Genomic DNA, 20,910 nt, shown 5'->3' with positions numbered 1-20,910 from the left:
AATACAGTACAGAACAAAAGACAGTACACTTTTCATATCTGGGGAGCACACTATGAGTCATTTCTACAATTCTATTACATCATACATGACGTTGACCAATGGGCAACCATGACCCGCCATCGGAAAGCCTCTGCCGGGCCGACCTTTGCAGGTGTTCGGACGGTCGGTTCCTCCAGCCTTCATGGCCGGGAGGAGACTTTTCCCCTGCATTCCTCACCAGTACACCCAGGCATGGCAAGTTTATTTATATAGCACATTTCAGCAACAAGGCAATTCAAAGCGCTTTACTTAAAATATCAAAAGCGTCAAAAGAAGCACATTATAAATACACTAAAAACAGCTAAGAAAAACAACTTAATTCGAATAAGACAGGTATAAAATACAGGAATAAAAGTTACAGTGCGGTGTAAGAAATGATTAAATAAAAAGCAGCGGCAAACAGAAAAGTGTTCAGGCTTGATTTAAACAAAGTGAGAGTTGACCTGCCGTTTTCTGGGAGTTTGTTCCAGATATATGGAGCATAAAAACTAAACGCTGCTTCTCTCCATGTTTAGTTTTGTCTCAGGGGAAAGAAAGCAGAGCGATCTCCAACGACCTGAGAGGTCTGGATTATTAATGTAGCAGAAGATCAGACTTATATTTTGGCCCTAAACCATTCAGTGCTTAATAAACCACTACACCTACACTAAAAACAAGTACATTTGTCTAGATACAAGAAAATATTTAAGGGTTTTTTTTCTCAATATGTAGGGAAATGTGCTTAAATTGAGCAAATGCTTGTGCTAATGTCTTGAAATAAGGCTATATGTTTAGGAATTCTATTTACAGTAAACAAGTACATTTATCAAATAAAAGATTTAAGAAATTTGTCTGAAGATCGGGGTGAGATACCATTATTTTATAATTTGGGTAATTTGGGTGAACTGACCCTTTAATGCTGTTAGTAGGGAGCATGTGATACATTATGTTGTGATGTGTTTCAGCATTACATGAAGACCTATAGAGGACCTTTCTATGAGACTTTACTGGTGTTGTATACAGGCCTGGACCAACGTTCTGCTCTGTTGTATTGAAGCGGAGACGGAGGTGGACGGTCATCAAATTAACTTTAGATTCCAGTCCAGATTCTAGTCAGTGTATTGAGTTGTCACCACAACAAGGAGCGGAGGCTTTGGCCGGAGCCCGTGTCCTGGCACGGCCGCGAGGCTTGGCAGTCGAAAACCATCGAGCGGCTGCTGTCACGTTTGCAGGTTCTGGCGAGCTCAGCCAGGAAGAGAAAGCTGAGTGTTTATGACTGGTGTACCGAGGCGTACCATTCTGCTGAGGCAAGATCTGCTCACACAATGTCACCCACTTCCTCCCCTACTGTACACATGGCCACTGCCGCTAAACATCCGCGTGACGTGTCGACAGTGTGTGCTGTTATTGGATTGACCGGTCGGCTGAAAGAAGGATGTGCTGTCAGCGTTGGCTATGAAGGAGAGAGGTTATAGATCCGTGTAGAGCAACAACAAAGCTGCACTGACCAAGCTGAAATTCACTGCCTTTAGTTTTCTCAACGTACCTCCATTCCTTATCTCCGTAACCACTTGATAAATTCCTCGCATCTTCCTCCTCACATTTATTTTTCTGTTCTCTCCCATCAGGAAGTATAATATTCGTGTGGAGGACATCATGGTGCGTGACGTGCGGTACATCACACTCAACTGCTGCTACAGAGACCTGCACAACGTCCTGCTGACGGGACACCTCAAGACTCTGGCTCTGGTGGAATCAGCTGGTGAGACACTAACACATGCACATATACTGTATACAGACTCTTTAGAGTAACTCACTACACTCATTTCCAACATGACTAATGTTTACTCATCACTACACTGACCTTTCTGTACAAGGAACCACACGTCACTGTATTGATCCACCTATGTAATTGTGCACAATCATGAACATGGACTGCTTTATGTGAGGTCTGACGTACAGTATGTTATGTTTACTTACTTTTCATCATTAGTATTTAATGAAGTTTGGAGACAATGACGTCTTTAAAGGACGCCTGAACAGGCAGTGGAGGGCGGGGGTTGCTGAGCAAAACTCGGAGGAGCGGTTTGACATAATGACAATAGCGCTGGTCTACCTTAAAGCTAAAGTAGGCGAGATTGGAGCAAATACGATTTAAAATGTTATTTTTATAAAACGGTCGCTATATCGTGACAGTAGTACATGAAACAGGTAACCTGAAAAAAATCATGTGCCTCTGTGTCCTCCGGTGCTCCTAACGGCATCTGCAAGATTTCACTTACCAGAGTAAAACAAGCAGTCAGAGCTGATCTGAGGTCTGCTGTCCAGCTGCCGTCTATGAGAAAACAGTCAAACTAGGCAGCGCTGATCAAATATGAATTAAGTTAATGCCTATTACTCGCCTCAAATGTTTTCAGAATCATCTTGTAGTGCACGGTTTAGCTGTAAAATGAGAAAGTTTGTGGCGCCGCCGCCGTTGTGAAATCTGTTGAAGGAACGCCAAGTTCCAGTCACATGACCGGAGCACAGCCAATAGGAACGCTCTCTCTCTGAAATGACATGTGATTGGTCAAAGTCTCCCATCACGAGCTAGATTTTCTAAAGCCTGAAAACAGAGCCATGATGAGGTGCAGAAGTCTAGTTATCTCTCAGAACACTTCAATTACAATATGCTGAAAGGTTATTATGGAATAGTTGCTCAATGATGCCAAAAATATACGGCCTACTGCCACTTTAAGCGAGCCTGAGCCAAAGTTGTGGCTAACATCGGGGCTAACCCCCTACAGTAAACAGACTGCAGCAAGCTAGACGCGGGAACTTGGCTTGTGTCTTGAGGAGTTGTTGAATTTCTTCACTGACAACCTAAACTGTCCACACACTGCGCTGCTAACTTCACAACAGTAACATTCCTGCTGACTTCATACTCGCCGTCACACACACACACACACACGCACACACTCCCTCGCTCTCTCTATGTGTCTCTCTCACCGCTCCCTCTCACACCGTTACTCGCTAACGTTAAGCACACAACCTACGCACAAGTTATTCCTAAAAAGAGTTTGCTACTTGTAAAACATATTTTAGTTTAAAAAACATCTTAAAAATTCAGAATTCCCTGATGCTGGCCCGGCGGGGATTCAACCTGCCGGCCACGCTTACAATAAACTGGCTGAGACCCACCCTGGGTGCCTCATTTGAATAAATCTAAATCATCAACTCATTGATTTGGTGCTCCGTTCCACAACTCCGTTCTTATCAACCTTGTTTCCAGCAGCAAGCAGCTGTTCTCAGTGAGAAAGCTCTGATAAACCCGCTGTACACGACCTGCCCAGCACCAAACAGCAGACTACATAGTGGAGCATCATTCAGGATGTTTTTCTCCTGTCACATTTTACTGGCCTCATTTTTCACTGCAATATATAAGTCCTGCACCTCTATGGAAACAGCGGCACAATCATGGCCAGAAGTAGAGAGAACTCAGGTATAATGCCATAAATCATAAAAAAAAAAAAAGGAAACACAAGTTGAATTTCTTTGATAATTTATTTTACAAAACTTGGAAAAAAAATGTAATCTATATATACAACATTTCTCCAAGTGTCCACATGTGTTGACAATTTTGGAGAAAATAACTGGGGTTCAACATGCTATTCAAATTGAATTATTTACATTTTTACAACCTTTTACTTATAACCTCTCTTGTCTGCTCCTCTAAACAGCCTGCAGTTCATTCAAAGTTTCATTCATGGCTTCTCAGTTGCACAGTATTTAATGTTTTTACAGCGTCTGGTTTGTGCTAACTATTTATTTTTGGTGATATTTTAAATTTAAAAGTGATTTGAATGAAATATCACAATTTTAAGCTTTAAGATTTTTCCTGACCGAAGCTTTCGACAAACCTGATTCATTCAAGGACCCTCAGAAATTCTGAAAATCCGACAACAAGTTCAGTTTTTACAGTTTCTGGCTACGATCAACGGTGTATTTTTGGCGATTTTTAGAAGAAAACATGCCTTTCAAACCCGCTGGCGGGTTGTGGGATTCAGAGGATTATTCCTCCAAAATAAAGTTGTTTCTAATTAATCAGAAACACAGTCAAGACTTCACTTCTTCTCTACAATAAGTGTCTGTATACAGTACTAGTGCTTAATGTGTGATGCAGATCAGAAAGTTAAACCTCCACAGTCCCAGATACTTTCTGTTAGACCTCTTTCACTGCTAATCGTGTCAAATCTTACCTCATTTTACTTTGCATGTGATTGTAAAGGTGCTGACCTATTACCTTGTTGTCTCACTAAACGGCATGAAAACAATAGAAAAATCAGTGTTTCACCAGCGTAGTGTGCTGATCACTGAGCATCCCTTTCAGTCTGTACCGAAAAACAAATCCCAGCGACCTTGGCGACTCGCTCGTTGAAGTGATTGATTGATTGATTGACAAACTTTCCCTCCGCACAGCTTGCTGACACCGCCGCACTCGCCACCTCACTGAAGTGCAAATTTGGTATTCCAACGCCGTCTCAATTATGCAATCGTGCGGGAACAATTAGCTGCGCCATTTAACCAAATACATAATCAGCACGTACTGTCACAAAGGCAATTACTTAAAGCAAGCAAGCTGCCACCCACCCACCGCACACACACACACACACTTACACATTCACTGCGTTCTGGGCTCTTGTTATGTAACTCAGCTGAGCTCTCTGCAGTGCTGCAACATGTGTTTGGATTCTCCTGCAGTCGGCTCTCTCTTCCCTCCTAAAACAAGTTTTACTGTCTCTTCTCATCCTTCTCTATTTCCTTCCTTCTTCCCACCTCCCCTATCTTCTTTTTCCACTTCCTTCCTTCTCCTTTTTCTTCTCATCCTCACCTCACCTCCCCTCTCTGTCTCGTCTCCCAGAGTCCATGATCCTGTTGGGCTCCATCGAGCGTGTTCAGCTCCAGGCGCTGCTCTCCATGCAGCTCGGCCGCCCCAAACGGCTGGAGTACATCAGGGAGCGAGCCTTCGAGGAGAAGAAACGCCTGTCCGTCGTGTCAAACGTGTGCAGCGAGGACGAAACCCACCGGGCCAGTCAGGAGGTCCGCTTCCAGGTCAGAGGTCACAGTGGAGAGAGATGTTGACACGCCTCAGGCTTTGTTATCTGTTTACATGTTGCTTATAGTGCCAAATTAAATGTTGGCTCTGTAAGTGACCAGGAAACTGGAACAGCTGGATGGTCAACAAGCTTGTTAACCCCGAAAAGTTTGACATTAGCTGTCAAAAATGTTTCCAGCCATTCAAAGCTTCCTAGTTTCTCCAGATTTTATCTGCAAAGCCACAGGAAGAAATGCCTTCAAAATGAATGTTAAAGGGAAAGTTTGGGTGTTGCATGAAGTTCTTATGCATAGTCAGTGTAGATGACGGTCGACACGCCCCCAGTATAGAGAAACAGACAGGAGTTACCGCGCGGGAGCAAAGCAATGTACTACTGTGGACGAGGGCAGCAGCAAAACGTATTTTAGACACCTAAAAAAATCAATATCAGTTTAAGTGTACGCTGTATTTAGAATATTTTCACCGCTTTACCTCGCCGTCAGCCCTTTCCGACGGGGAACTGAAGCCGTTATCTGTGCTCTCTTCAAAGCCACCAGACTTGATTGACAAAAACAGTAATTTTATCTTTTATGGTAGACCATCAACCCCCTGTATTCTGCGTGGTAAAATTACAGTTTTTTTCTGTCTGGTGGCTTTGGTGACAGCGCACGACTTCAGTTCCTCGTTGTAAAGAGCTGTCTGATTGCAAGGTAAAGCGGAGAAAATATTCTAAATATAGCGTACACTACAGACGTCATGTACTGTAGGTAATACATTGACTATGGATAAGTACCTCATACAACCCCACTTCAAAACACCCGAATTATCCCTTTTACAATATAGGCTGACCCACTGTTACTCACTTAAAGCTGTCGTTAAAAAAAAAAACTTTTTTATTCTTTTCCCATGTTTTATTTCTTTAGTCTTAACTTTTGTCTTTTATACAGTGATCCCTAAATAAAAAAATATTACAGAAACTCCAGCCCAGTATATCAGGAATATTAATGACTTTACAAATGGGCAACTTCACAGAGTTACAGCTGAATATATTTCAAGCTACTTCCACACAGGCATTTGATCTGTGAAACATTTTATGGCTGAAACTAGAATGCCCCCCCCACTTCAGAAAGACATTATTAACATAACCCAGCTAAAATATTTTGTAGGTCAGGCATGGAAAGTCATTGAAGTCATGAGATTTTGCATCAAGGCCAACACAACAGCCCCTATTTTAGCTCTCAACTCCCGCTGGTTGCTTTTCTTTTTTGGTGTTTTTTCTCTACTCTTTCCCCCTCTTTGATTTGCCTCCATCTCATCACTCAGAAGAAGTGCATCCATTTGTCTAATGAGTCCGCAGAAACAGAAAGAGGAGCTGATCTCTTAAGCAGGATTGGGGTTTTGAGTGTATCTGTATGTGTGTGTGTGTGTGTGTGTAGATCTCTACTGAGGAGTCGTCCTTCAGCCCGACTCGTTCAGTACCTCAGAAGCCCCTCAAGCCTGCCCTGAAGAGAGTCTCCGTTGTGGAGCGACCCGCCGAGATCCCCACCAGTAAGAAACACACCGGTTTCCAAACACTAAACAGATGAGGCAATCAAAAAGTAAAGAATAGGGGATTTAATAGATCTGGAAGGAAGTGTTTGTAATAGCCTCTCTGTCTCTAAACTCACATAACACTAATTGAACCTCTTATTCTCTCTTTATTTCTGTCTCTGTGTCTCATAGATGATGAAAAAACTATTTTAGGACTTACTGACAATGACTGTGTTAACTGAAAAAAGACCAAAACAATCTCAACTCCACTGTTTCTCAACACAGTACACGCCTTTCAATGTCTCAATTAAGGAATCATTTGGGCTGTCAAATAACCAGTTAACGCAAATTGCTTTTAACGCCACTAATTTCTTTATTAACGCAATCAATCTTTCAACGGTTGTGTCAGTTTTAATGCTACAGTAAAGATACTGGTGTCATATCTATTGGTACCAACCATGTCATACTAGCCTGTCGAGAAGAAGGCTAGATAACGCTCCGAACTTGCGCAAAATTTTGGCGAGGAATAACTGGCATGGCCATTTTCAAAGTGGTCCCTTGATCTCTGACCTCAAGATATGTGAATGAAAATGGGTTCTATGGGTACCCACGAGTCTCCCCTTTACAGACATGCCCACTTTATGATAATCACATGCAGTTTGGAGCAAGTCATAGTCAAGTCAGCACACTGACAGCTGTTGTTGCCTGTTGGGCTGCAGTTTGCCATGTTATGATTTGAGCATATTTCTTTATGCTAAATGCAGTACCTGTGAGGGTTTCTGGACAATATTTGTCATTGTTTTGTGTTCGGAATTGATTTCCAATAATAAATATATACATACATTTGCATAAACAAGCATATTTACCCACTCCCATGTTGATAATAGTATTAAATACCTGACAAATCTCCCTTTTAAGGTACATTTTGAACAGCTAATTTGCAATTAATTTGCAATTAATCGTGATTAACTATTTTAATCGATTGACAGCCCTTTTAATAACTGATACTAGAATGATAATTTTCAACTTGGTATCATGCCAAAGCGTGTAATAGACCCACCTGTCCACCAGAGGATAGCGTGTCAGTGTCACGTTTTGCCTTGACGAGGCGTGCATGAAGGTTTAGTACCAGCAGTAGTCCATTGAGAAAGCTCCCTGACAGACAGAGAACAGTGGTATTTAATTGTTTCACTGTTTTTGAATCTCTCTCTGGCTTTCTTTCAGGCCCACAGGATAATTCAGGCATCGCTTTAAAGAACCTGTTCTGCGCCAGTCCAGACAACGAAGGCCTGGAGGTAAGAGAGAGAGCCCTGTCCTCGAATACCCAACAACAACAACAACAACACCACCATCACACGCACACACACAGTGCCTCACACGTCGTTCACACATTGTGCACACCCACACAGTCCTATGCTATCTCTCACATACAGTCCTTCACGCTCTACAGTACAGTACCTCCCACACAAACAGACAAACACACTCTCAGTATCTCAGTCAGCCTCACTATAAAACCTTTTTGTCTCAGCCTTGCATCCTGCGAGGCTTTAAAAAAACCTCTTAACTCCTGCACCACCCTGCTAATGGCTTCTTTCACAGAAATAAGTTTTCAATCATTTTTTCTTCCCCCACCAAGTTTTGGTCAAAGTGGCGTTGCAAAGAAGTTTTTTTTGCAAAGTCAAAGTGCGTTGAGGTTGTTGTTAATGTTGTGTGCTTGTCTCTGGTCGCCCCGGAAGAAAAACAACAACTTGGAGACCCCCGTGTCTCCTGAGCACAGGAGGCCATCCAAACGAGTCCGGATATCCGTAGTGGTAAGAGCCACCGATCAGGGCTACCCGAATGCCTGGAACCCGCCCGGCAACAGGTTCATCAGCCAATCAACCGATTATCACCCCTCCGCCATTCCATCACAGGGCTAATCCCAAATGCCGATGGACGGAGATCTGGGCCAGGAGCCGGTCTGTGCCATCGTGCCAAAACAGAGTTGAACACCCTCCTCCTTGTATAACCTTTAACCCGCCTACTGACCTTTCACTGACTGTAGCTGCTTACGTGATTGGCTAAGGCTAGGATCCATTCAGCTTAACCTCTTTTCATTGGTCGAATGGTGAGTTGAGGTTATAGAGAACACTTGACAACTGAAATACCACGACTGCTAATTGGCAACGCCAACAATGTGCTTTCATAATTGGGTCCTTAAATGTGTAGATTTTTTAAATTCCTGAGTTCTGGGATCAAAAAAGAGGCTGTAGGAGACAGTAATGCTCAGACTACCAGAAATGCACCGGTTTTGAACAGAACTGTCTCAATTTTCTGCAAACAAATGTATTTTACAAGCTTTAAAATGCGATTTTTTTATTATGTGGTGGCAAATTTATATTTAGGTCCATTTTAACTTTGTTGCCAAAAAGTATTGAGTGTAACAACTGATACTTTACATTAGGTGAAGCCCATTAACTGTAGTAAAGGCAGAATTTAAATAAGGTAGGCAAATAAAATAATGATAAAACTACAAAACTTAACTTAACCAACCTTATATTTATATAAAACACAAGATAATGCAACATGACAACCAGTCATGGAGACCCAAAATGATAAAAATCCAAATAGTTGTTGACCTCCAGTGTTTTTAATTTCTCACCTGGCTGCAGTGATGTAAGAGTGTACTCCAGGACACTGTGACATCACTGGTGGGTGTGGTTACAGGTGCAACAAAGCAAATAAATAAACAAAAAAAACATAACACAGATTTTAAAACAAAGAGGACAGTGAAATATTGTTTTTCAGGCCAGTTTTAAGCCATTAGAGAATAACTTCATATGGATAAATACGTAAAATATGTGGCGTAACCATGAAATTGTGAAAAACAAAATTGAAAATGCTGTAATGCAGCCCTTTTAATTTTTTTGGACTTTTGTAAGCTGTTGATTATGTCAGCCATTTGTAAAGTCAATTTGATTGTTCTTAAATTACAAAGAGCTTCATATAGTCAAACCTGCAGGATACCCTTTAGAAAGCAATTTTCATCTGGTAAAAACTATGAAATTAACTACTACTAAATTACAGTCATTTCCAAAAATCAAGATGTGGTTAAGTTGTGGTCAAGTGGTCTACAAGGACGAGGCTGTTCAACCAAGCATGCTGCGCTGTCCATCATCAGCTGTGTCACCCGAGGTGTCCAATCAGTGACAGCCTCACAGGGCAGGCCTTGTCCCTGGAGTGACCCCAAAATCCCATCGCATTTGTTGTAAATGATGAAAGAAACATGTGTTTAAAGGGATAGTTCGGGTGTTTTGAATTGTGGTTGTATGAGGTACTTATCCATAGTCAGTGTATTACCTACAGTAGATGACGGTCAGTACGCCCCCAGTTTGGAGAAACAGACAGGAGTACCAGCAAAGGAGCAAAGCAATGTACTCTTGTGGATGGGGGCAGCAGCAAAATGTATTTTAGATTGCTAAAAGAAAGGCCCACCTAAACAAATCAATATCAGTTTAAGTGTACGCTATATTTAGTCACACAATAACACAGACAAACTAACCAATCGAGGCAGCGGTAGACCAGCAACCCCCATGTTCTGTGAGGTAAAATTATTGTTTTTTTCAATTGAGTCTGGTGGCTTTGGCGAGAGCATAGATGGATACAACAGCTTCAGTTCCCCGTCGGAAAGGGCTGTCTGACGGCAAGGTAAAGTAGTGAAAATATTCTAAATATAGTGTACACTTACACTGATATTGATTTTGTATTAGGTGGCTAAAATATGTTTTGCTGCCCCCGTCCACATTAGTACATTGCTTTTCTTCGGTGCGGTAACTCCTGTTTTATTTCTCCAAACTGGGGGCATGCCTGTAGGTAATACACTGACTATTGATAAGCACCTCATACAACCTCACTTCAAAACACCCGAACTATCCCTTTAAAGTGGGGGTTAGGAGGGTCGGGGTTGTGGAGGGAAGCACCGTGTTGTGCATGCAGCGTTTAATATCCAGATAGGAGCATCATATCTCTTCATTAGGAACAGGCAGGTATTTGAATGACAGCAACAGCTCAGATGAAATGATGATGCATGAGAAGTCCAGGGAGGTATTGGAAAATATCGCCTCAAACTGGGATGTAGCCTGCTGTCCAATTACCAGCGAGCGCATCCCCCTCCTGCAGCGTAGCATGTCAATCAATGAAACAAGCGTCTGATTACGAATTGAGAAAAATGATTCCGCGAAACAAAAACATCCAGCGTTGCATGACAAATTATCAGACATCAATTTTCTGAAAATCAAACGTAATCATGCCTTCAGACACATTCACACATGTCCGATTATCAGCATCAATGATTTATTATTCATAATCATTTCTCACATTAAGTTCCCAAATCATCATGAGATTGTTTTTCACTCATCACATATGATGTCATTCCATTCACTAGGAGCCACCACCCATCTTAAAGAGTTTCTTTGCGGTGAGCATGTTATTCACATTTCTTCTCAACTTTTCTGTTTCAATCCAGTATTACGATGTACGGCCACATATTGACTTCCAAGGTTAAAACTTGCTTACTTGCAGATGCACAGTGGATCTTTGTCTTGATCATCTTTTACACTGTTTGTTAAAGTCACAGCTGTTAAATATCGCCACACCTTTGTCCAGACATTAGAGAAACATAAGTTTTGGTACCATTTAGTCCAGAATGTACGGAAGCCCTGAGAGGCAAGTGAGAAAAAAAATCCATTCTCTAAGTGCGATCTAAATTGTTTTGTCTCCTTTGTTTATGACTTAAGAACAAGTTGTTTTTTTCATCCTTGAAAGAACAAAAGTTTTGGCAAGTGATTTTTTTGTCAGGATCATTTTATGTTTGCTGTTGTAATACTCATTTCGGCCACAAGAGGCTGAAGAGAAATTATGTCACGCCCCTTCCGGTGAACCCCCATGGGACCTTATTTCGTAAAAAAATATGAACGGTAGTCAACGGCGAGAGACAAATCATTTTTTGATCCCGTTTGAATTGCGCCGTGAATCACACATATGATGTTTGTCAATTTAAAAGACAATTTTGCAAGTCAAGAAAGTCCCAGTGTGTCGTTGTATCATTTAGTTTTGTGTGAAACCGCTTAGCGAACTACATCTCTCGTCTCGCACAATATACGTCACCAACACTAGCTAGCAAGCTAGCTATGTTTCACACACAGATGAAACGTTATCTCACCTGATTTGTTTTATCTAGCGACTCCTGGTCTTTTTATCAGCCGGGAAGAGAAAGAACAAGACAATTTCGCTTTCAGTTTGTAGCGTCCGTTGTCTAACTATGTATTCATAACATGGCGCTAAGACGTGAAAATTAACTATATGGGTTTTATTTAGATAAAAAAAAAAAAGCAAAACGACGTTAGGGGTGGTGGGCAAGTAATGTAATCGGTGTATGCCCTGAACACCGTGTAACACCGGTATAACCGACTACCGCGGCAAGTCTAGTGTCTATTTTATATGGATGGTGCATTTCCTTTATTTGATTGGCTGGTTTCTAGGGGACAAAATCTTACAAGAGACAAACACCAAAAAACAGGTAATTCAAAGAAAGTGATCTCAAAAAGCTACTGCCCAGTGTGATTTATTCACCAAAGCTAAGTTGCTACCGACCTTAATGGAAATGTTTATTTGTCCCCAACATCACTTGAATGTAATTATAATAGAAGAACACACTATTCTTCTTTCTTGTTCCCAGTCATTATTGTGTCAGAGTAACTCTACTAGCACTATTAATGATTTATACTTGAGCAGCTCCATTAGTTTCACATGTCAGTGACAATTATTGAAGTCTATACACATTTTTAATCATTCGCCAGCACAGAGCGGTGTCAGATCATTCTTCATCCATTGCTCCAAGGCCTGTGTGTGTAAACCCGCGGTATACAGCTGATAAATTACACTGGGAAGTCTTAATCTTGTTGACAAGTCAGGAAAAACACCGACAAGATTTTGCTCTAAAATCACTGCACTGCTCCCGCCACATTTGACCAGTCTCTGCTTATAAAATACCAGCAAAAATAGTCCCCAAATGTGGTTCCTTAACACAATCCATGCTGCATAGTTATAGCAAGTCAGACTGGCTTTTAGGAGCTTACAAAAAGTACAAAATTAGTAACAGAGGAGGCGCGCTGGGAGTATTTTTTTCTCATTTGGTGGCGTAAAATGTGAACCCTCAGGCGTGTATTTCACACCGTGACGCCACAGTGCTCGTGTTGAGTTGTGTGGCAGCAAAAGACCACGGAGACTGTATTAAACCAGAGGAAACCGAATGACGAAACACATCTCTTCAACTGTAGTAATGAAAAATATAAATCAAAAAAAAAATTCTATTTTCACACATTTACAGCAGGAGAGCTGCTCATTACGTGGTCTGTTTGTTTTTGAGGCAATGTCTGTGCAAGAACGCAGCACGTTTCAGTTAACCGTCACATTGATTGTCCCGATGGGGCGCTGCATTAAAGGTCAGAAGCTTAAAACACACTTTCAATAACTGTTACACAGCAGTTTTCATTTTAGTGAAAATCAAAAGGGATAAAGCACCTCGTTATTGATTCACCACAGCACGCTGCATTATTCCTGGAACAGAACATGTCTTATTAAGCCTATTAGTTAATAGGTGCAGTACAGTGGGGGGTTCAGGGACATCCGAGAGTCGTGACAGAGCAGATGAACACAGAGCTCATCTGACAGTAGCCGTCTTATTCGTAATCTCAGTAATTTAGTGTCAGTGTAATTTAGTCATTTTCTTTTTAACAGGGATTTCTCTTTTTGTGCAACTTTTTCCTTCCTCATAGAGGTTAGAAATGATTTAGACTGCAGTGGACATTATTAGTAAGAGCTATGAGAGTAAATGAAGGAAGGCTAGGGTAACACTAGGGTGGGGAAAAAATCGATCGACAGCATAGTATCGCGATATTTTGTGTGGCAAAATTGTATCGACGTCAAGTATCAATCTTTTATTATATAAACCATTACCCTCTTAAGAATCCGACGGCCCAGCAGCTTTTCTGTATTTCAGAGGTTGTAGCGGGCTCAGTCTTAATGGTAGAGTGAAGATTCTGGTGTCATATGAAACTAGAAAACCTAAAGAATCCATTGGCACCAACCATATCAGGAAAAATGCTAAATAACGCTCCAAAGTTACGCTAAGTTTTGGGGAGGAAAAACTGGCATGTCCGTTGTTAAAGGGGTCCCTTGACCTCTGACCTCAAGATATGTGAATGAAAACTTTGAGTAGAACAGAGTGAAAACTTAGATGAAAAGATGTTGACAAATTGCATAATTTGTAGTTGAAAAAAGGTAATAAATCGCATCATGTCTTATCGCAATACTCATTATTGCAAAATGTTTAAAATCGCAAAAAGACCATATCGTGACTTTCAGTAGGCAGAATGTTTTTTGCATCATTGGGCCCAAATTCCATAATAACCTTTCAGCATATTGTAATCCAAGTGTTCTGAGAGATAACTAGACTTCTGCACCTCCTCATGGCTCTGTTTTCAGGCTTTAGAAAATCTAGCCCGTGACGGGAGACTTTGACCAATCACAGGTCATTTCAGAGAGAGAGCGTTCCTATTGGCTGTGCTCCAGCTGGTGGGCGGTGCTTGGTATTTCCTCAACTGATGATCAGCCTCAGCTTTATGCCGTACCTGTACATTTTTATAGTGTTCATCATTAATTGATGGACGCTAGTCAAGTGTCCAGTGGCTCTCATCTGCCACTGCTTGTTGTAATATAATAAAGTATAGTGATTTGTTAAGTGTTCTCATGAGGAGCACACTGTAGGGTCAGTGCTGAGACAGATGGTACATTAGCAGCGCAGTGACTTTTTGGGATGTGTTCAGTGGGCCTAGAAGCATGTTGGTCATTATTGCCTTGCAGTGAGCTAATTAGTAATGAAACCCTGCAGCAGCTTGTGTGCGTTTACAGTACGCTAAGGCTGTGGGCTTGTTTCCCCTGTCATCAGGACTTATTATTAACATTCAGCACGTGTTAGAGCGTCGTTCAGAATCCATGCTCCGTGGGCCCGAGCAGGAATATGGACGAACACATTATTTTCTCCCAAGACTTCTGAGTAACACCCCCCTGCGGCGGAAGAGAAATCAAGTTATTTCTCCTCCTCCCCTCCTTTTCTTTCAGCTCCACTCTCACAGCTCTTCTTTCATTCTTTGTTTCTGGATCTGGTTTAATCGCCGCAGCTCGTTGTCCATCTTTTACGACTTTCCCTCCTCCCCTTTTTGTATCTCTGTCATCTGTCCACCTCCCCCCCCCTCTCCTCTCCCTCCATCGAGGCTGTGAAATATTGATGCAGGGTAAATGACATCAGTAGTCTGTTGCAGAGAAATGATGCCACCCAGCCTCTCGGTCTCTCCTGGCTGTTTTTCTCATTATTTTCCCCCACTCTTGCGTCTTGGTAATGCCTCCATGCTTTATTTATGATGGTTTGTGGGCTCAGTTTTTTTTTTTTTTTTTTTTTTTTGCTTCTCGCCTCTCCCTCTTTTATTTCTTTGAAATCTTTTCCTCTCTTTTGTTCCTTTAGATTGTTGGCGAATGTGCGTCATTCTTTCTTTCTTTCTTGACATTTACACACTTACATGGAAACACACACATGATGCAAGAGAGAAAAGACAAGTTTCATTAAAGGAAAATGTGTCCTCTTTGCTTCTCGCCGTAACGATGTGAGATAATAGGAAAAGAAGGCCCAGGGACAAAAACAAGTGAAGAAACTGGTTGAAACCTTTTTTTTCCTTTTTTTTTTAGAATAGATAGGCATATCGTCAGTTGTCCATTTTTGACAGCAATCAAAGAAAAAGATCAGTGACAGAACAGTAGATCTTCAGGCCAGTTACAACTTTTGCTTTTTGTAAAGAACTAGTGCAGTGCCCAGAGCGTTTGCCCGTCTGGATCGGGCCAATTGCTTGCCCCTCAGAAGTGCTGCTTTCAGCGTTGTCGTGAATCGCGGTATGGCTGCTTGTACCCGCCAAGTGTGAAGTTAATAAGATGAACGGCTCTCGAGATATGCGAAGGACAGTCATACAGAATACTTTCTTTATAGATATATGATGCTGCTACAGCGCCACCTATTAGCCAATTGGCACCAAATTTGCCGTGGTCACTCAGACGTCATATCTACAAATGTCCACCAAATGTGGTCCCAATAGCTCAAAATGTTAAGGAGACATTTTTTGTAATATAAGCCATACCTACAGCGTTTGAGCTAACTTTGAGGGCCAGCTATAGCTAAACTGTATTGAACATCAACAATCCAATAAAGTAACATTCATTTTCTATCGTCCCCGGGACCACAGGACGCCGTTAATCTCGAGCCCTGACAGTACCTATGGTACTGTAGAAAAACAAGTACCATCGCATTTTTATAATTTTGGCATCAACTTGGTACTGAAGAATCGGTTTTAGTATAGACAGCGTGAAACTCCATGTTGGATGGAGGTCAGCGGTGAAGGATTGGACACAAAACACAGTACTTTGACCCAGGAGAATGGGGTTTGCATCCCATGTGAAACCAACAACGTGTAGTTGTCTTTGTATTCACAACCTTAAGTTTCACTTTCAGTTTTCATACATAGATAAGTTTAGGGGGAAAAATACATATTTTTTGCCTAAACCTGAAGTTGTAGTTTTATGCCTAAACATTAACAAGTTATTCTGTTTGTGTTCAAAACGTAAATTTTTCCTCAGTTTTATGTGTTCGAACGTGTTGCTTTTAAGTTTCGCTTTCACTTTTACAACATAGTAGGTGTAGTAGGCTCCTACTGACCCATATCTATGCTTATAACGACTGATAATGCACATTTAATGAGCTGATAACAGTCAAATCAGTTGCACTAGTCAGTGATCTTGGGTGTGTTTCCCAAACAATAAGGATGGTCACTGCAGTGCGATGGATCATTAAGATTAACTAACCACCATTTCACAACTTTCCCAAAGCTGTTAAGACTCTCTCACAGCACATCATTATTGCCCGCACCACTGTAGTTTGCACAAAGTCTTTAATGATGTTATTTCACAATTGCGTTAATGTATCTGCAATCTAATCAGATTCACAGATACGGTAGTAATAGAATTTGAAAGCAATAAGAAAAGTCAGCATCAGCAGCAAGGAAATCTGCAGTTAATTGTCTGCACATGAGTGATTAGTAATTATTGTTGCAGTGTTTCCCCTTTTGCACCGGTTAGTATGGTGCAGGCAGCAGTTAGAGAAACAATCACTACACTGAGCATATAAGCATGAGGAATATCAACTCGATAGTGTCTTTTGTCATCACTATGACACAGCTACTCAGAGGACAGAGTGTAGGGTGCAAATGATAATGTCACTTTTTGATGTATGAGTCCTTCTGTGTTTGTGAAGGCGATCTTGTGAATGCTGTGCAAGAAGCAATCCTGCTTTGTTGATAAAATTATCCTCACTTCCATTGTATTAGGGCTAGGGGTGTAAGAAATATTGATACACATGAGTATCACGATATTATGTTTTGAGATACTGTATAAATTCTCCAAAACGGTTTTAAAGCTAAGTACTCACATCATATGAAACTAGAAAACCTAAGGAATCCATTGCCAATCACGTCATACTAGCACGTCGCGAAGGAGGTTAAATAATAATTAATTTAAGTTAATAATCCAAACATACGCTAAATTTTGAAAACTGGCACAGACATTTTTCACAGGTGTCCCCTGACCTCTGACCTCAAGATATGTGAATGAAAATGTGTTCTATGGGTATCCACGAGTCTCCCCTTTACAGACATGCCCAGTTTATGATAATCACATGCAGTTTAAGGCAAAAAAACATGCACTTTTTTGCATGCAGTATAAATATGTTATTTTCACCTATACTAAAATGGTGTATATGAATATTTCTACATTCAAAACAGTCTCTAAACAGTCTTGGAATTACATACATTAGGGTATCACTGTAAAGCTGAGACTCTTGTGGATCCAATGAACCCAACTGTATTCATGTGTGATGATGTTTGTCCCCCAAAGTAGACATTTCATTATAGTGAGACCATTTTTTAAAACTTTAATCACAGCCTCATGAAACTTTACAGCCACAAACTAGAGACGTAGAGCATTCAGAGGATGGATGGCTTTACTAAGTAGATTGACAATAAGGGGGTTTCTGAGGACACAACAGAAGTGCTTGCCAACCAATCGCTGAAAAATGCAATTCTTGCAGAAATCTCCATACATTTTTGACACCAAATCACAGCATGACTTTTTCTACGGTGTTCCTCAAGGTCTTGATGTCTTAATGTTGTATTTTGGAGGGATTATTGATCGTTTTTGTTAATTCTCGAGTGATAATAAATGGTTAAATTCAGCAACAAATCTGTGTAACAAATGCTATCAACTCAAACATTTCTGCAGCAACTTATGAGACACAGTAGAGCATGGGGGGATATAAATCATGTACTTCTATCATAATGTTCAAAGCCCTTATACAGTTTCACAATTTATGTTAAAGCAGAGGCAGATTCTGGATTTAGCTTATAGACAAATATGCAAAGTCTTTTCCTCCAGCAAAACTGGAAGTGTAAAGACGGCCTTACCACCACCCCTTCTATCTACTGTGGGCTGAAAAAAAGGAAGTATCCTGGAGGGGAGGCTTCTTTTTGTCCAGATTTCCACAATCATAAAACTCTCTTCCTTAACGAATACATAATCCTACAGTGTGTGTGTGTGTGTGTGTGTGTGTGTAGTACAGCAGCCTTTGGTGGTAGATTGTGTGTGTCTTGGATGGTTGCCACTGATTGGGTGATCGGTTCGCTGGATGGAAAGAAAGATGGATAGCCGCAGGGGGAGGTTGGGAGGGAAAGGAAGAGCTGCGGACCTTTCTAATCTTTGTCTGGTCAGGGAAACGGCGCAGCCAGCAATACAGCTTCATTGTCAGCACTCTGGAGCCTCTCACATGCCTCTGCACCCACACACACGCACGTTCAAATCTCATTTGAATATGCCCACACGGTTGCTCGGATTTCACTGTCAGTCGCTTGCAGACTCGCAAAGTTTACTCTCCCACTGCATACACACACACACACTTCTGCCGAACTCGTGTATCCAGAAGCAGAGATTTGCTCTTTAATAGAGCCGCTAATCTCTTAGAAAGCACCTATTTTGTATGCACAGTCCAACCTCTCTCTCTCTGTGTCTCTAAAAAAAAAACACCTTCTTCTACAAATGCCAACACATTCTCACTCCCAACTCGTCAAATACCGCCGCTTGGTCAGAGCCCCTCGGCATCAGAAACCAACACACTGGGTATCCCTCTTGTGACTATCGACTCATGGGACTGACGATACTATCGACTCAGGCGAATATCGACTCATATGACTCACAGGACTGACGATACTAACGAATCATGCGACTATCGACTCACAGGACTGCCGATACTAACAACTCATGCGGGTATCGACTCACAGGACTGACGATACTAACGAATCATGCGACTATCGACTCACAGGACTGCCGATACTAACAACTCATGCGGGTATCGACTCACGGGACTGATGATACTAATGAATCACAGGACTATCGACTCACGAGACTGTCGATACTAACGACTCATGTTACTAAAGACTGACCTGACAAAATAAGTCTACGCTACTTTTAGTTTCATATGGGTCAAGAACAACGGTCTCCTGGCCGCCCTTAGCGGACTCTCACGCTATTAATACTACGTCAATTGCTCCGACCGTCAAATAGCGCCGCGGGGGGATTTACATTGGAGTTAGTTGAAAGCCCAGTTCGTCACATACTGTCACTCAGGGGTGCCTCCACGCGTTGGTTTACGATGCCGAGGGGTGCTTCCCAACGAGTGACGAGTTGGGTTACAAACACACACACACACACTCGCCAAAGTGATTTGATCTCTCTATTTGTCTTTAGTTTACATTTTACCGCGGGAACACCAGTGTGTCTCTGCGACATTCAGAGCGCCCTTGTGACAAGCAGAATGATCAGTGAGACAGCAGAGATAAAGTGCTGTAGGTGTATGTGTGTTTGTTCTGTCTCATCAACTCCAGGCACGTCTGGCCTCTTGCTTGCATAATGCTACAGTAGGGCACCTCTCTCTACCCCGCGGCAACAGTTTCCAGGGTTACCGACAGGTCGGCCACCACAGCGATGAGGATAAATGAGCTCAGGGCTCCCATCAGCCCCTGGGTCACACTCACTCTGCCTTTCTCTCTCTCTAACGCACACACACATGTTCTCCTGCATTCAATCCTGAGAAAGTAAATACCTGTACTCGAGCACATGACTAAACACTTTGAAATCTTATTTCACAGCCCGTCACACACACACACACAGAGCTGCATACACACACCCTGCGGTAACGTTGTTTATTTCCAGCTTCCTACAGTATTCTCCTCTGCAAAGCACAGGGTTGCTAGTTTGACTCCGGCTTTGTCAAAACAGCGTCTGCAACGTCAGCCTGTCAGTTATGAGCCGCGAGTTCGGAGCGCAGCCACAGATCCATCATTATAATGATCATCTGCTCTGACATCTCATACATCACATCCCCCGCACTCATTAAATGTACTGTAGTCGCTCCTTTAGTCACACATCACATTTCTGTCCATCTGTCTCAAGACGGCGCCGCTGTATCGCCTTTTATGATGTGATGCACGGGTGATTATGTGTTTTCAATATGTTGTTTCACCTTCTGTGCTCAGTGGGGGCGCAGTTGAAAAGTACAAATAAGTGTTATTGTAATAATAACAAGTGGACACCATTGTTTATCTTCCATTTGTTTTACCATTACTTCACTGCTTGTGTATTTGTGTTTTGTTGTTGTCTTCATTTTACTGCGTTTAGTGTGCACACTGAATATCTTTGTGTTCTGTACTGACTGCTCTCCTGTCGCTTCTTATCTACAGGACGACGTAGACGTGGAGGACGACATGACTATTAGAGAGGTGAGACAGACACACAGTCACACAACAGATTAGACATGTCCATAATTAACCGTTTAACCGTTAACCGTCATTAAGCATTTTAACCGATTAACGCTATCGGTTAAAACAGTTAAAATAAATGTTAATAATTAACTCAAAAGCTGAGCGGCTCAGAGGAGCGTCTCGTCACTTTAAGGAGAAAAGCTGGTCCACCTTAAGAGGCGGAGCCGGAGTTGCAGGATACAGGCAGTTGTAGTTTCGTAGCATTTATTCAGCGACAAATAAACTGTACACACACTGCTACACCTACGTTCACAGATATAACGCCATCAACAACCTCACACT

At 41.8% G+C, this 20,910-nt stretch overlaps 1 protein-coding gene across 6 annotated transcripts in view; it reads left to right on the top strand.

Moving 5' to 3' along the window:
• Positions 1-20,910, top strand: part of clcn2b (chloride channel, voltage-sensitive 2b) — a 166,137-nt gene that overhangs the window by 131,406 nt on the left and 13,821 nt on the right. For 3 of the 6 annotated variants that reach the window (XM_037775384.1, XM_037775383.1, XM_037775389.1), the window contains 7 exons: positions 1,647-1,780; positions 4,919-5,109; positions 6,529-6,640; positions 7,847-7,917; positions 8,359-8,433; positions 11,046-11,078; positions 20,548-20,586. In XM_037775384.1, the coding sequence (XP_037631312.1) occupies positions 1,647-1,780; positions 4,919-5,109; positions 6,529-6,640; positions 7,847-7,917; positions 8,359-8,433; positions 11,046-11,078; positions 20,548-20,586 (655 nt within the window). The remainder of the gene's footprint in view (positions 1-1,646; positions 1,781-4,918; positions 5,110-6,528; positions 6,641-7,846; positions 7,918-8,358; positions 8,434-11,045; positions 11,079-20,547; positions 20,587-20,910) is intronic. The other 3 variants (XM_037775385.1, XM_037775386.1, XM_037775388.1) reach the window with 2 other exon arrangements.

The sequence above is a fragment of the Sebastes umbrosus genome, chromosome 7 (assembly GCF_015220745.1).
Source record: "Sebastes umbrosus isolate fSebUmb1 chromosome 7, fSebUmb1.pri, whole genome shotgun sequence".
NCBI lineage: Eukaryota > Metazoa > Chordata > Actinopteri > Perciformes > Sebastidae > Sebastes > Sebastes umbrosus.
This window is presented reverse-complemented; position numbering and strand designations above follow the sequence as displayed.